We start from the raw sequence: 14,855 nt of genomic DNA on the forward strand, positions 1-14,855 counted from the left end.
CAACGCAACACTGCCCCAGGCTTGTCAGGGGTTGTAACAGTCTTTTGGGAGTAATAACATGTACATGGTTAAAAATGTGTCCGGTTCGCTGTTTGCATAGACAGTTCCATCACAATTATCTGGAGAATACAATAAATCCTATTTCTCCATGTCCCCGTTTTGCGAGCTATGATAGAGAAACAGAAATCCCCCCCTCGTCTTCAAATGATTCTGGAGAACTCTCTCATCCCTCTCCCAACAGAAGAGAAGAAATTAGACGGAGTTTATTGCCCTAGATACAAAAGTACTAGATTGAAAAGGGGAGAGATGATTGAACTCCCTTTTATTTTGTGGTGAGTCCTTTGTGCCAGGCAGCTCAGTCACTCTGATCCTATCTGTATTCTCTCATACTTTGTTCGCCGAGGATTTCTCACACAAAGTAATATGATTCAAAACCAGCGGTGCTCAAAGGGCCTTCCGTCTCCTCTATCTGAAAGCCTGACCAGACTCACTCTTTTATTCCTCTTATTTGTCCAAAAAAATAGAATTCTGCTCAGCATCAAGTTGCGTAATCTCTGTTGTTGTGTTGATAATTGACTCATTATGGTGAAAAGGAGAGGAAGAGTTGATCATACATTACTCAGATTTCATGAACCTGAAGTCGTGCTAAAACTAGGAGAAACGAGCTCCGCAAGAAGTTGAAAGGACACTTCAAAGATGCCGGGTTTCACCGACTTTCCCATTCCATTTTTAAATCTTGCTCGCTAAAAGTACACTCTCCCATTACTTGAATACAATCTCCAAGGCTTTGGCTGGGATTGTAAGTGCACTATAATCAAATACACCTGATGGAGGGAAAAGGTGGATCATGAGCTCCCACACGAACGACAGTGTGCAGTAAATGGCAGGAAAAGAGGCACAGTTGAAATCGGAAGTTTACATACACTTAGGTTGGAGTCATTAAAACTCGTTATTCAACCACTCCACAAATTTCTTGTTGACAAACTATAGTTTTGGCAAGTAGGTTAGGACATCTACTTTGTGCATCACAAAGTCACAAGTCATTTTTCCAACAATTGTTTACAGACAGATTATTTCACTTATAATTCAATGTATCACAATTCCAGTGGGTCAGAAGTTTACATACACTAAGTTGACTGTGCCTTTAAACAGTTTGGAAATTTCCAGACAATTATGTCATGGCTTTAGAAGCTTCTGATAGGCTAATTGACATCATTTGAGTCAATTGGAGGTGTACCTGTGGATTTATTTCAAGGCCTACCTTCAAACACAGCCTCATTGCTTGACATCATGGAAAAATCAAAATAAATTAGTCAAGACCTCAGAAAAAAAATTGTAAACCACACATCTGTTTCATCCTTGGGAGCAATTTCCAAATGCCTGAAGGCACCACGTTTATCTGTACAAACAATAGTACGCAAGTATAAACACCATGGGACCACGCAGCCGTCATACCGCTCAGGAAGGAGACGCGTTCTGTCTCCTAGAGATGAACGTACTTTGGTGCGAAAAGTGCAAATCAATCCCAGAACAACAGCAAAGGACCTTGTGAAGATGCTGGAGGAAACAGGTACAAAAGTATCTATATCCACAGTAAAATGAGTCCTATATCGACATAACCTGAAAGGCCGCTCAGCAAGGAAGAAGTCACTGCTCCAAAACCTCCATAAAAAAGCCAGACTAAGGTTTGCAACTGCACATGGGGACAAAGATCATACTTTTTGGAGAAATATCCTCTGGTCTGATGAAACAAAAATAGAACTGTTTGGCCATAATGACCATCGTTATGTTTAGAGGAAAAAGGGGGATGCTTGCAAGCCGAAGAACACCATCCCAACCGTGAAGAACGGGGTGGCAGCATCATGTTGTGGGGGTGATTTACTGCAGGAGGGACTGGTGCACTTCACAAAATAGATGGCATCATGAGGAGGAGAATTATGTGGATATATTGAAGCAACATCTCAAGACATCAGTCAGGAAGTTAAAGCTTGGTCGCAAATCGGTCTTCAGAATGGACAATGACACCAAGCATACTTCCAAAGTTGTGGCAAAATGGCTTAAGGACAACAAAGTCAAGGTATTGGAGAGGCTATCACAAAGCCCTGACCTCAATCCTATAGAAAATTTGTGGGCAGAACTGAAAAGGCGCGTGCGATCAAGGAGGCCTCCAATCCTGACTCAGTTACACCAGCGCTGTCAGGAGGAATGAGCCAAAATTCACCCAACTTATTGTGGGAAGCTTATGGAAGGCTACCCGAAATGTTTGACCCAAGTTAAATAATTCAAAGGCAATGCTACCAAATACTAATTGAGCGTATGTAAACTTCTGACCCACTGGGAATGTGATGAAAGAAATAAAAGCTTTAAAAAATAATTCTCTCTACTATTATTCTGACATTTCACATTCTTAAAATAAAGTGATGATCCTAAACTGACCTAAAACATGGAATTTTTTACTAGTATTAAATTTCAGGAATTGTGAAAAACTATGTATGTAAACTTCCAACTTCAACTGTAACTTACTTTCAGGGGAGGATGAAAAAGGAATAAAATAAAAGAAGGGGGGGGGGGTGAGGTGTGTTTTCGCTAGCTATGGTTATACGAGTAATTCACGCACTAGAGAACAGCAAGAGAACTGAGTGTGAGTGAGTGTGTGGCTGGTTGGACGGCAAGGGCCTGATCACAAAGCCCATTAGCACAGAAATGAGCTGCAAATTGAGCAGAAGAGCATTCCGAATGCTGGAGCAGTGTTTAACTGTTCCATGTGGATGGGAACACTGTTTTCCCATTTGACATATTTATTTTGCACACCAATATATACACTGCGTACACAAAACATTATGAACACCTGCTCTGTTCGTGACATAAACTAACTGGGTGATTCCAGTTGAAAGATATGATCCCTTATTTATTACATCTACTTCAATCAGTGTAGATGAAGGGGAGGTGAAAGGTAAAATAAGGATTTTTAAGCATTGAGGCAATTGAGACATGGATTGTTGTGTATGTTTGACATTCAGAGGGTGAATGGGCAAGACAAAATATTTAAGTGCCTTTGAACGGGGTATGGTATTAGGTGCCAGGTGCACTGGTTTGTGTCAAGAACTGCAACGTTGCTGTTTTTTTTCACATTCAACAGTTTCCCGTGTGTATCAAGAATGGTTCACCACCCTCAGGACATCCAGCCAACTTGACACAACTGTGGAAAGCATTGGAGTCCCTGTGTAACGCTTTTGACTCCTTGTAGAGTCCATGCCCCGACGAATTGAGGCTGTTCTGAGGGCAAAAGGGGGTGCAACTGAATATTAGGAAGGTGCTCTTAATGTTTGGTATAGTCCGTGTACAAGGTTTAATGTATTTGTATGTATTCCAAGGTCTTTGTCGAAGGAGGTCGTAAGCAGATTCCCACTCAACGTGCTTAAGCATTTCACATCACATTCTATGTTGCTTTTTTAAGACTAAAGTGTTATCAAAATATACATGTTGATAAAGGGACGGCGGAAGAATCAGATATAAGGAAGGATGGATTGAGAGAGCAAGACAGAGGGGGAGAGAGAGAGCAAGTGAAAGCCAACGAAGAGAGCCGAGAGCAAATTGTGTAGATCAAGTCCACATACTAGCCACCCCACTGCCTCACCATCATCTGACAACGATCATCATCAATTCATCTAACTCCATCGGGTTGCCAGAAGCACCAGTCTCCACCATGAGCGGGCACACTGTTAATCTACCTAATTGTTTGTATACTTTTATTTGTTTTATCTTTATCTGTAGGCCTACACTGCAATTCAACTTTTAGCTGTGAACGTGTAGCCTACGAGATGAAATGAACCAATGAAAAAATAAACCTCTATATATTTACAGGTAACTGCCAAAATAAAGGAAACAGCAGATGCATCCACACAGGTGTGATTCCTGAGTTAATTAAGCAATCATGCTTCGGGTCATTATTTTGGCTATCATGGCTGAAGAAGAAAAAAAGATCTCTGTGACTTTGAAAGAGGGTTTTAAAGGGTGTGTGTGTGTCTGCGTGTGTGTGTGTGTGTCAGTTACCGGATCTCAACACAATTGAACACGTATGGGAGATTCTGGAGCGGCGCCTGAGACAGTGTTTTTCCACCGCCCTCAACAAAACACCAAATGGAATTTTGTTGAAGAATTATATCCCTCTATCAGAGTTCCAGACACTTGTAGAGTCTATACCAAGGCGCATTGAAGCTGTTCTGGCGGCTCGTGGTGGCCTAGCCTCGTCGAGAAACAGGCTTCCCTAAAATAGGAAGCCTGGAGAAGTTCATGGCAAGAAAATAGCTAAAAAGGGGTGGCAACCAGGTGTCAATCTGTGACGCCTTGCAACACGTCAAACCAATCAAATGCCTTGCTTGAGCAGAGCTCCAATGGTGCTCACTAGATTTGTGTCATAGGTGCAACAGTGTGTGAGGATGGCCGGGAAATCGCAGATTAAAACCCCATCAAAATATCTTGATTCATGTCAATTTTGTGTATAGAGCACATTTCTGGAAAAACAGAATTAGTTTTTTACCCCCCCCCCATGTTTTCTTCCATTTTCTGCAAAGTTGCAAACTATCATACGAAAAAACAGCAAAATGTGTCCTTCTCAGTCTGAAAACAGTGACGAACAAACGCATAGCACCAATGGGCATGTGGGGAGGGTTCTTGAAATGTCGCATCCAATCAAAACGTTACCACTTGGAGCCAGCGGATCAATAAACTGATTTTGCAATACAAAATCACCTCCAAGGGTGGCGTGACAACAATTTAATTTTGTAGGTGTGGCAACGTGAGACTAGTGGTGGCCCAATGCCCTATTAAGACACATTATGTAATGCGTTATGTAGCATGCATAATGTAGATTCATTCCCAATCCCTACTGTAAATTCCCTAAACACAATCCATAGACTCTAGGTCAATCCTCTCCACTGTAATTCCCTTCGTGGCTTTTAGCCAAGCAGTGATTTTAAAGTCTTACGGAATTCCATCGGAATACCTGCCTGCCTGCTGCTGGAAAACCGTGCCTCTATCCTCTGCACTTAATGAATGAGGACAGCAAGGGGAATGAGAATTCAGAGTCCCTGATGCTCGATGGGAAGACACAAGAGGGATTTTAGGGCACTGATCCTGATGGATCTCCCTATCTGGGAGACGAGGTTAGGATGTTCCTCGTCCTGATTAATATAGCTAACTAGGATTAGAAATGAAAGGAAATGAAAAGAGAGAGGAGATTAGGGGGAACTGGGAGGAGAGGAGAAGAGAGAGAAGAGGAGGCAAGGAAATAGAAATACAGGTAGTCGAAGATGGTGAAGGGAAGAGAAGAGAAGAGAAAAGTGGAGATGAGAGAGGAAGAGAGGGTTGTGGGTGGAATGGCGTCTATTTGTCCTTGGGTGGAGTGTTATCTTAATTCAATTTGATTATATTTGTTTCTAATCATTTCTAGTCGAACAACTGTATTTTCTGCTTGTGTGGCATTTAGGACATAAAAGCATGACACACAAAGGTCAAGCAAATAATAAATGAAGAAACAGTCAATACACATTACATGCACAAATTGGTCCAGCTAGGACATGTAACCATCTTTGTTATCATATCACGTTATGCATTTTAGAGACGAGAGAGAAGAGGGGGGTGATTGGAGTGGGGTTTGGCTAGTGGATGGCTAGTGTATTTTACAGAGGAAAAGTCAATACCGCAGGCAGGCCACTGACACCGCAGTCTGTTACAACTGGCCATTGTAACGGGTGACGCTCTCCTCATCCTCGGAAGAGGTGAGGAGAGAAGGATCTTCAGACCAAAACGCAGGCTCAGGGAAATAAGCCATCTTTATTATAAATTACGATGGCACACGAAACGAAACAAAACACTTTCCAAACTACAAAATAAGAAAACGACGTTGACGCAACCTGAACATAAACTTACATAACTAAACATAAACTTACGTACAGGAAACAGACGACATCGAAACGAAAACGAAACAAACAAACAAACGCTACAGTCCAGTGTGGTACGAACAAACATACTGACACAGGAGACAATCACCCACAAACAAACAGTGAGAATGCCCTACCTAAATATGACTCTTAATTAGAGGCAAACGCAAACCACCTGCCTCTAATCAAGAGCCATACCAGGCAAACCAAAACCAACATAGAAACAGATAACATAGAATGCCCACCCAACCTCACGTCCTGACCAACTAACACACAAAACTAACATAAATAGGTCAGGAACGTGACAGTACCCTCCCCACAAGGTGCGAACTCCGGACGCACCAGCACAAAGTCTAGGGGAGGGTCTGGGTGGGCATCTAACCACGGTGGTGGCTCAGGCTCCGGGCGCGGTTCCCACCCCACCATAATCCATCCTAACTTCCTCCCTCCAAGAATGTCCACCCTCTTTTGACCCCCACAAAATCCCCTTAACAACATATCTAATAAGGACAACACCGGGACAGAGAGATAAATCAAGACAGAGGGATAGATAAGAATATAGAAGTAGATAAAGATAGAGAGGGAGATCAGGATAGAGGGGCAACTCCGGACTGAAAGGCATCTCCGGACAGAGAGACAGCTCTGGACTGATGGGCAGTTCTGGGTATCTAGCCTTTTCAGGCTGAAGGTCAGCTCATGGCTGACTGACGAATCTCGACGCTCATGGCAGGCTGACGGCTCTCGACGCTCATGGCAGGCTGACGGCTCTCGACGCTCATGGCAGGCTGACGGCTCTCGACGCTCATGGCAGGCTGACGGCTCTCGACGCTCATGGCAGGCTGACGGCTCTCGACGCTCATGGCAGGCTGACGGCTCTCGACGCTCATGGCAGGCTGACGGCTCTGGCTGCTCATGGCGCTCTGACGGCTCTGGCTGCTCATGGCGCTCTGACGGCTCTGGCTGCTCATGGCTCGCTGGCGGCTCTGGCTGCTCATGGCTCGCTGGCGGCTCTGGCAGATCCTGTCTGGTTGGCGGCTCTGGCAGATCCTGTCTGGTTGGCGGCTCTGGCAGATCCTGTCTGGTTGGCGGCTCTGGCAGATCCTGTCTGGTTGGCGGCTCTGGCAGATCCTGTCTGGTTGACGGCTCTAGCGGCTCCTGTCTGGCTGACGGCTCTAGCGGCTCCTGTCTGGCTGACGGCTCTGTAGGCTCATGGCAGACGGGCGGCTCTGTAGGCTCATGGCAGACGGGCGGCTTTGCAGGCTCATGGCAGACGGGCGGCTTTGCAGGCTCCTGGCAGACGGATGGCTCAGACGGCGCTGGGGAGACGGATGGCTCAGACGGCGCTGGGGAGACGGATGGCTCAGACGGCGCTGGGGAGACGGATGGCTCAGACGGCGCTGGGGAGACGGATGGCTCAGATGGCGCTGGGGAGACGGATGGCTCCGGCCGGATATGGCGCACTGTAGACCTGGTGCGTGGTGCCAGAACTGGAGGCACCGTGCTAATGACAAGCACCTTCCTACTAGTGCGGGGAGCAGGGACAGGGCACACTGTATTCTCAAAGCCTACTCTATCCCTGATGCGTGGTACCGGCACTGGTGACGCCGGGCTGAGGACAAGCACATCAGGATTAGTAGGGGGAGAATATACAGTGTGTACAGGGCTCTGGAGACGCACTGGTAGCTTAGTGCGTGGGGCCGGAACTGGAGGCACCGGGCTAGATACACGCACTACAGGGAGAGTGCGTGGAGGAGGAACAGGGCTCAGGATACGCACTGGTAGCCTAGTGCGTAGTGTATACACTGTAGGTACTAGGCTGGGGCGGGGAGGTGGTGCCGGAAATACCGGACCGTGGAGGCGTACTGGCACTCTTGAGCATTGAGCTTGCCCAACCTTACCTGGTTGAATACTCCCGGTTGCCCGACCAGTGCGGGGAGGTGGAATAACCCGCACCGGGCTATGTAGGCGAACCGGGGAAACCATGCGTAAGGCAGGTGCCATGTATGCCGGCCCGAGGAGACGCACTGGAGACCAGACGCGTTGAGCCGGCCTCATGACACCTGGCTCAATACTCAATCTAGCCCTACCAGTGCGGGGAGGTGGAATAACCCGCACTGGGCTATGCACTCGTACAGGAGACACCGTGCGCTCTACTGCGTAACACGGCGCCTGCCCGTACTCCCGCTCTCCACGGTAAGCCTGGGAAGTGGGCGCAGGTCTCCTACCTGCCCTTGGCCCACTATCTCCTAGCCCCCCCCCAAGAAATTTTTGGGAATTACTCACGGGCTTTTTTGGCTTCCGTGCCAGACGCGTTCCCTCATAGCTCCGGTTCCTCTCCTCGGTAGCCTCTGCTCTCCTCCGTGCCTCCAGCTCAGCTTTGGGACGGCGATTTTCTCCTGCCTTAGCCCAGGGACCTTCTCCATTCATTATTTGCTCCCATGTCCAGAAATCCTTTCTCTCCTGTCCCCTACTCCGTTTCGTTTTCCTTTGCCGCTTGGTCTTAGCTTGGTGGTGGGTGATTCTGTAACGGGTGACGCTCTCCTCATCCTCGGAAGAGGTGAGGAGAGAAGGATCTTCAGACCAAAACGCAGGCTCAGGGAAATAAGCCATCTTTATTATAAATTACGATGGCACACGAAACGAAACAAAACACTTTCCAAACTACAAAATAAGAAAACGACGTTGACGCAACCTGAACATAAACTTACATAACTAAACATAAACTTACGTACAGGAAACAGACGACATCGAAACGAAAACGAAACAAACAAACAAACGCTACAGTCCAGTGTGGTACGAACAAACATACTGACACAGGAGACAATCACCCACAAACAAACAGTGAGAATGCCCTACCTAAATATGACTCTTAATTAGAGGCAAACGCAAACCACCTGCCTCTAATCAAGAGCCATACCAGGCAAACCAAAACCAACATAGAAACAGATAACATAGAATGCCCACCCAACCTCACGTCCTGACCAACTAACACACAAAACTAACATAAATAGGTCAGGAACGTGACAGCCATGAGTAAGAAAAAGTAGCTCATGACGACACAAACGAGTTACCTTGAGAACACACTGTTCAAAATGGGACCTGTGGTTATAGAGCAACTATGCGAAGTAGACACTGAGTGTACAAAACATTGAGACGCACTTTCCATGACATAGACTGTCTGACAAGGTGGATCCAGGTGAAAGCTACGATCCTTTATTGATGTCACTTCAATCCACCTTAATCAGTGTAGATGAAGGGGAGGTAACGGGTTTAAGAATGACAATTGAGACATGGATTGTGTATGTGTGAATGGGCAAGACAAGGGTGAATGGGCAAGACAAAATATTGAAGTGCCTTTGAACGGGGTATGGTATTGTGCCAGGCGCACCAGTTTGCGTCAAGACCTGCAACTCTTCTGGGACTTCCACGCTCAACAGTTTCCCGTGTGTATCAAGAATGGTCCATCACCCAAAGGACATCCAGCCAACTTGACACAACTGTGGGAAGCATTGGAGTCCACATGGGCCAGCATCCCTGTGGAACACTTTCGACACATTGTAGAGTCCCTGCCCCAAAGAATTGAGGCTGTTCTGAGGGCAAAAGTGGGGGATGCAACTCAGTATTAGGAATTTGTACACTTTGTGTTTAAGTCACGCTCTCAAACATTCATATCACTGCACAGGAGAATTAACAAATCATGAAATGTAAACTATTTGCTGTATATAGATAAACCACGATTGTGTTTCTATCAATTTTTTTCCCCCAAGTAATCACCAAAGCATTAGGCTCTTTGGACCAGGTATACTTAGAGTTTGCACCAGATGTAACGTTTTTTTTTGCCAAAAAGATTCAAATATGAGCCTGTCTTCATTGACACATCATACCGTATTCCTTCTCATAACCTTTAATTGACTTTGTTCGGTCTTCAATTCTTAATTCCAATTTAGAAAAAAACATGCTGACATTTTGCATCTAAAATAAAATATACACAATACAATAAAATATAAATATGTTATTCTACACAGCATGACAAACTGTCTCTCCATTTCCATTTTGCACCATTTATAGTTTTTCTTGATGCATGGACCGGAAACATCTAGTTGATGTGATTCTAGAGGTACTTGATGTGATTAATATAAATCTATATGCATGACACCGTTGTGTAATGGGATTTCTCACCTTCTCTACAGAGCAATTAGCCTTGAAATACTGCAGTAAACATTCTCAACACCGACATTGCTCTGCTGCAAAAAGTTTTAACTCTGATGCCGGAAACGAAGAGAAGGTCGACATCTTCCCGTTAGAATAAACAGTGGGATTTGATATTGTGTGTGTGTGTGTGTGTGTGTGTGTGTGTGTGTGTGTGTGTGTGTGTGTGTGTGTGTGTGTGTGTGTGTGTGTGTGTGTGTGCGCGTCTCTAAAATGAATAATGTGATATGATAACAAAGGTGTGTGAGCTGGATATACAGTGCCTTCAGAAAGTATTGAGACCCCTTGACTTTGCCACATTTTGTTACTTATTCTAAAAAGGATTAAAACATTTTTTTATTATACTTATTTACATAAGTATTCAGACCCTTTGCTATGAGACTCAAAATTGAGCTCAGCTGCATCCTGTTTCCATTGATCATCCTTGAGATGTTTCTACAACTTGATTGGAGACCACCTGTGGTAAATTCTATTGATTGGATATGATTTGGAAAGGCACGCACCTGTCTATATAAGGTCCCACAGTTGACAGTGCATGTCAGAGAAAACACCAAGCCATGAGGTTGAAGGAACTGTTCGTAGACCTCCGAGACAGGATTGAGTCGAGGCACAGACCTGGGGAAGGGTACCAAACATTTCTGCAACATTGAAGGTCCCCAAGAACATAGTGGCCCCTATCATTCTTAAATGGAAGAAGTTTGGAACCACCAAGACTCTTCCTAGAGCTGGCCGCCCGGCCAAACTGAGCAATCGGGGGAGAAGGGCCTTGGTCAGGGAGGTGACCAAGAACCCAATGGTCACTCCGAAAGAGCTATAGAGTTCCTCTGTGGAGATGGCAGAACCTTCCAGAAGGACAACTATCTCAACAGTACTCCACCAATCAGGCCTTTATGGTAGAGTGGGCAGACGGAAGAAACTCCTCTGCAAAAGGAACATGACAGCCCGCTTACAGTTTGCCAAAAGGCACCATAAGACTCTCAGACCATGAGAAACAAGATTCTCTGGTCTGATGAAACCAAGATTGAACTTTTTTGCCTGAATGCCAAGCATCACGTCTGGAGGAAACCTGGCACCATCCCTACGGTGAAGCATGGTGGTGGCAGTATCATGCTGTGGGGATGTTTTTCAACAGCAGGGACTGGAAGAGTAGTCAGGACCGAGGCAAAGTTGAACGGACAGAGAGATCCTTGATGAAAATCTGCTCCAGAGTGCTCAGGACCTCAGACTGGGGCGAAGGTTCACCTTCCAACAGAACAATGACCCTAATCACACAACTAAGACAATGCAGGAATGGCATTGTCTTAGTTGTCTCTGAATGTCCTTGATTGGCCCAGCCAGAGCCCGAACTTGAACCCGATCTAACATCTCTGGAAAGACCTGAAAATAGCTGTGCAGCAACGCTCCCTATCCAACCTGACAGACCTTGAGAGGATCTGCAGAGGAATGGGAGAAAATCCCCAAATACAGGTCTGCAAAGCATGTAGCATCATATCTAAGAAGACTGAAGACTGTATTCGCTGCCAAGGTTGCTTCAACAAAGTACTGAGTAAAGGGTCTGAATACTTATGTAAATGTGATATTACAGTTTAATTTTTTTATACATTTGCAAAAATTTCATTTTTTTTTTTTTTTGCTTTGGCATTATGGGGTATTGTGTGTAGATTGATAAGGTAAAACATTTTTTTTAATACATTTTAGAATAAGGCTCTAACGTAACAAAAAAGTGGAAAAAGTCAAGGGACCTGAAAACTTTCCGAATGCTCTGAATACTTGCATGTAATGTATATTGACTGTTTCTTGAATTATTATTTGCATGACCTGTGTGTGTCATTCCTCCATGCCTTAAATATTACAAAAGCTGAAAATACAGTTGAATGAAACAGAATAAAATGGAATAGAATAGACTGTTACTCACTGATGTGTACAGATGGCCCTCCCCGTTCATGGAGATGTATAACCCTGTCTTCACAGACTGAATCGCAACAACTCGGAGACCCACAGGAATCAAGTTGAACAAAGCTGGAAGACAGAAAGATGGAAAGAGCAGCAGAGGGGGACAGAGTCAGAGACAGACGGAGATAGAGACAGACAGACAGGCAGACAGGCAGACAGACCAATTCCCCATTCAAACCACTGGAGAAAACCCTTCACAACATTTCCCGCCAAGATAGACCAGCCAAAGGGGGCGGGTTCTGTCTTACTATCCAGGTCTGTACCCAAACAATTTGAGCTTCTAGTTTTAAAAATCCACCTTTCCAGAAACAAGTAACCTCCAGACGAGCTTCAATGCCATACAACTCTCCTTCCGTGGCCTCCAACTACTCTTAAATGCAAGTAAAACTAAATGCATGCTCTTCAACCGGTCGCTGTTCCTACCTACCCGCCCGTCCAGCATCACTACTCTGGACGGTTTTGACTTAGAATATGTGGACAACTACAAATACCTAGGTGTCTGGTTAGACTGTAAACTCTCCTTCCAGACTCGCATTAAGCATCTCCAATCCAAAATTAAATCTAGAATCGGCTTCCTATTTCGCAACAAAGCATCCTTCACTCATGCTGCCAAACATACCCTCGTAAAACTAACTATCCTACCGATCCTCGACTTCGGCGATGTCATTTACTGTCACAACTTCCACCGAAGTCGGCTCCTCTCCTTGTTCAGGCGGCGTTCGGCGTCACCAGTCTTCTAGCCATCGTCGATTCACTTTTAATTTTCCATTTGTTTTGTCTTGTTTTCCTACACACCTGGTTTTCATTTCCCTCATGAATTGTTGTGTATTTAACCCTCTTTTCCCCCCATGTCTTTGTGTGGAATTGGTTGTTGTAAGTGCTTGTGCACATGTTTACTGGTGGGCGTTGGGTTTTGTACCCATGTTGGTTATTTCTTTATGCCGTTGGTTTTGCAATTAAACTGCTCCGGCTATTACCTTGTTCTGCTCTCCTGCGTCTGACTTCCCTGCCACCAGTTACACACCCCTTACATTTACAAAATAGCTTCCAACACTCTACCCAACAAGTTGGATGTAGTCTATCACAGTGCCATCCATTTTGTCACCATAGCCCCATATACTACCCACCACTGCGACCTGTACGCTCTCGTTGGCTGGCCCTCGCTTCATACTCGTCGCCAAACCCACTGGCTCCAGGTCATCTACAAGTCTCTGCTAGGTAAAGTCCCGCATTATCTCAGCTGACTGGTCACCATAGCAACACCCACCCGTAGCACGCACTTCAGCAGGTATATCTCACTAGTCACCCCCAAACTCATCTTCTGCACATCAATCACTCCAGTGTCTAATTGGTATATTGTAATTACTTCGCCACCATGGCCTATTTATTGCCTTACCTCCCTTATCTTACCTCATTTGCACACACTGTATATAGATTTTCTTCAACTGTATTATTGACTGTATGTTTTGTTTATTCCATGTGTAACTCTGTGTTGTTGTAGGTGTCGAACTGTTTTGCTTTATTCTTGGCCAGGTCGCAGTTGTAAATGAGAACTTGTTCTCAACTTGCCTACCTGGTTAAATAAAGGTGAAATAAATAAATACATTTTTTTTTTTTAAATAAATAAACAATGATCTCAAATAGTGTTTTCAATACAGAATTAAATGAAACACAGACTACCCCTTGCTGATCAGGAGACTCTTGGATATGTTGTGGTGGACTGTCGTTACAATTGCTTTACAGAAACCTGGTAAAATGACGTTTGTAATGTGGCTAGCCACTGGAGGGCTCTGAATGCACTGTCAGCATGCAGTCAATGCTATCAACTACTTTTGGAGCTAACTAGTGATCTCAAATCGTATCCTGATGTCGACAGCAGATGAACGTTATATTCCTAATTTTGCTAACTTAGCTAATTAACATACATTTAGCTAATTAACATAACGTAGCTAATTAACATACAAAACATGTTAGCTATATTACCCTGCTAGCTAGTTACGTTAGCAACATTTTCAATGGAGGTCAATTAAAGCTAGTAGTGCTGAGTGATTAGTGCTTTTTTGAGATCGGTTCGGTTTCCGTTTGAGAATATATATATTTTTTTTACACTAAATTCATTATGAAATAATTGCATTTAAATAAATGACAGCTTCCCTCAGACATCACCTGCCCTTTTCCTGACACTGACAGTGGGTTGAATGCTGTAACAACACAGAATAAAACAATTCCCAAGAGCACCATGATGGTGGTGAATTCCCATTACTGCTTATCGTTTATTAACCATCATTTAAGCACATGAATTACCTCACATTAATAATATATTTCAGCTGTGTATATAACTTATAATTTTTACGACTTCATTATTTTCATTCCTTGAGTCATCATCTCATCTCTGCTCAGGTAGTAGCAACCAGCCATCTAGACAACCATCTCACGTTATCGCTGTGCTCCCCATTGAATGAGTCATCCTAATTAACTAGGCTAGTAGTAGCTAGCTGGCTGCCAAAATCATTTGACTAGTTCTCCAAAGTAGACTGCTTATTACCGACTACCTCAACTATCAATCAGGTCGAGCTACCTCACTGTCTCTTTCCCTCTCGTTGTTGTGTTGTGTCATTCCTCTCTCATGCGGCGGTCTCATATGGTCTGTGTGTGTATCCGCCTCTGTCCGTGGCCGGAAAGAACAGGCGCAATGGATTCTATCTAGAGAAAAGAAGTGTTGAGCTCACAAAACAATAAATACATGGAATT

At 44.6% G+C, this 14,855-nt stretch overlaps 1 protein-coding gene across 2 annotated transcripts in view; it reads right to left on the minus strand.

The window, feature by feature from the left end:
* fgf14 (fibroblast growth factor 14) overlaps window positions 1–14,855 on the minus strand; it is a 309,362-nt gene that overhangs the window by 57,194 nt on the left and 237,313 nt on the right. For both annotated transcript variants that reach the window (XM_055870954.1, XM_055870955.1), the window contains exon 3: window positions 12,067–12,170. In XM_055870954.1, coding sequence (XP_055726929.1) covers window positions 12,067–12,170 — 104 coding nt within the window. The remainder of the gene's footprint in view (window positions 1–12,066; window positions 12,171–14,855) is intronic.

Source organism: Salvelinus fontinalis, chromosome 19 (assembly GCF_029448725.1).
Source record: "Salvelinus fontinalis isolate EN_2023a chromosome 19, ASM2944872v1, whole genome shotgun sequence".
NCBI classification, from domain to species: domain Eukaryota; kingdom Metazoa; phylum Chordata; class Actinopteri; order Salmoniformes; family Salmonidae; genus Salvelinus; species Salvelinus fontinalis.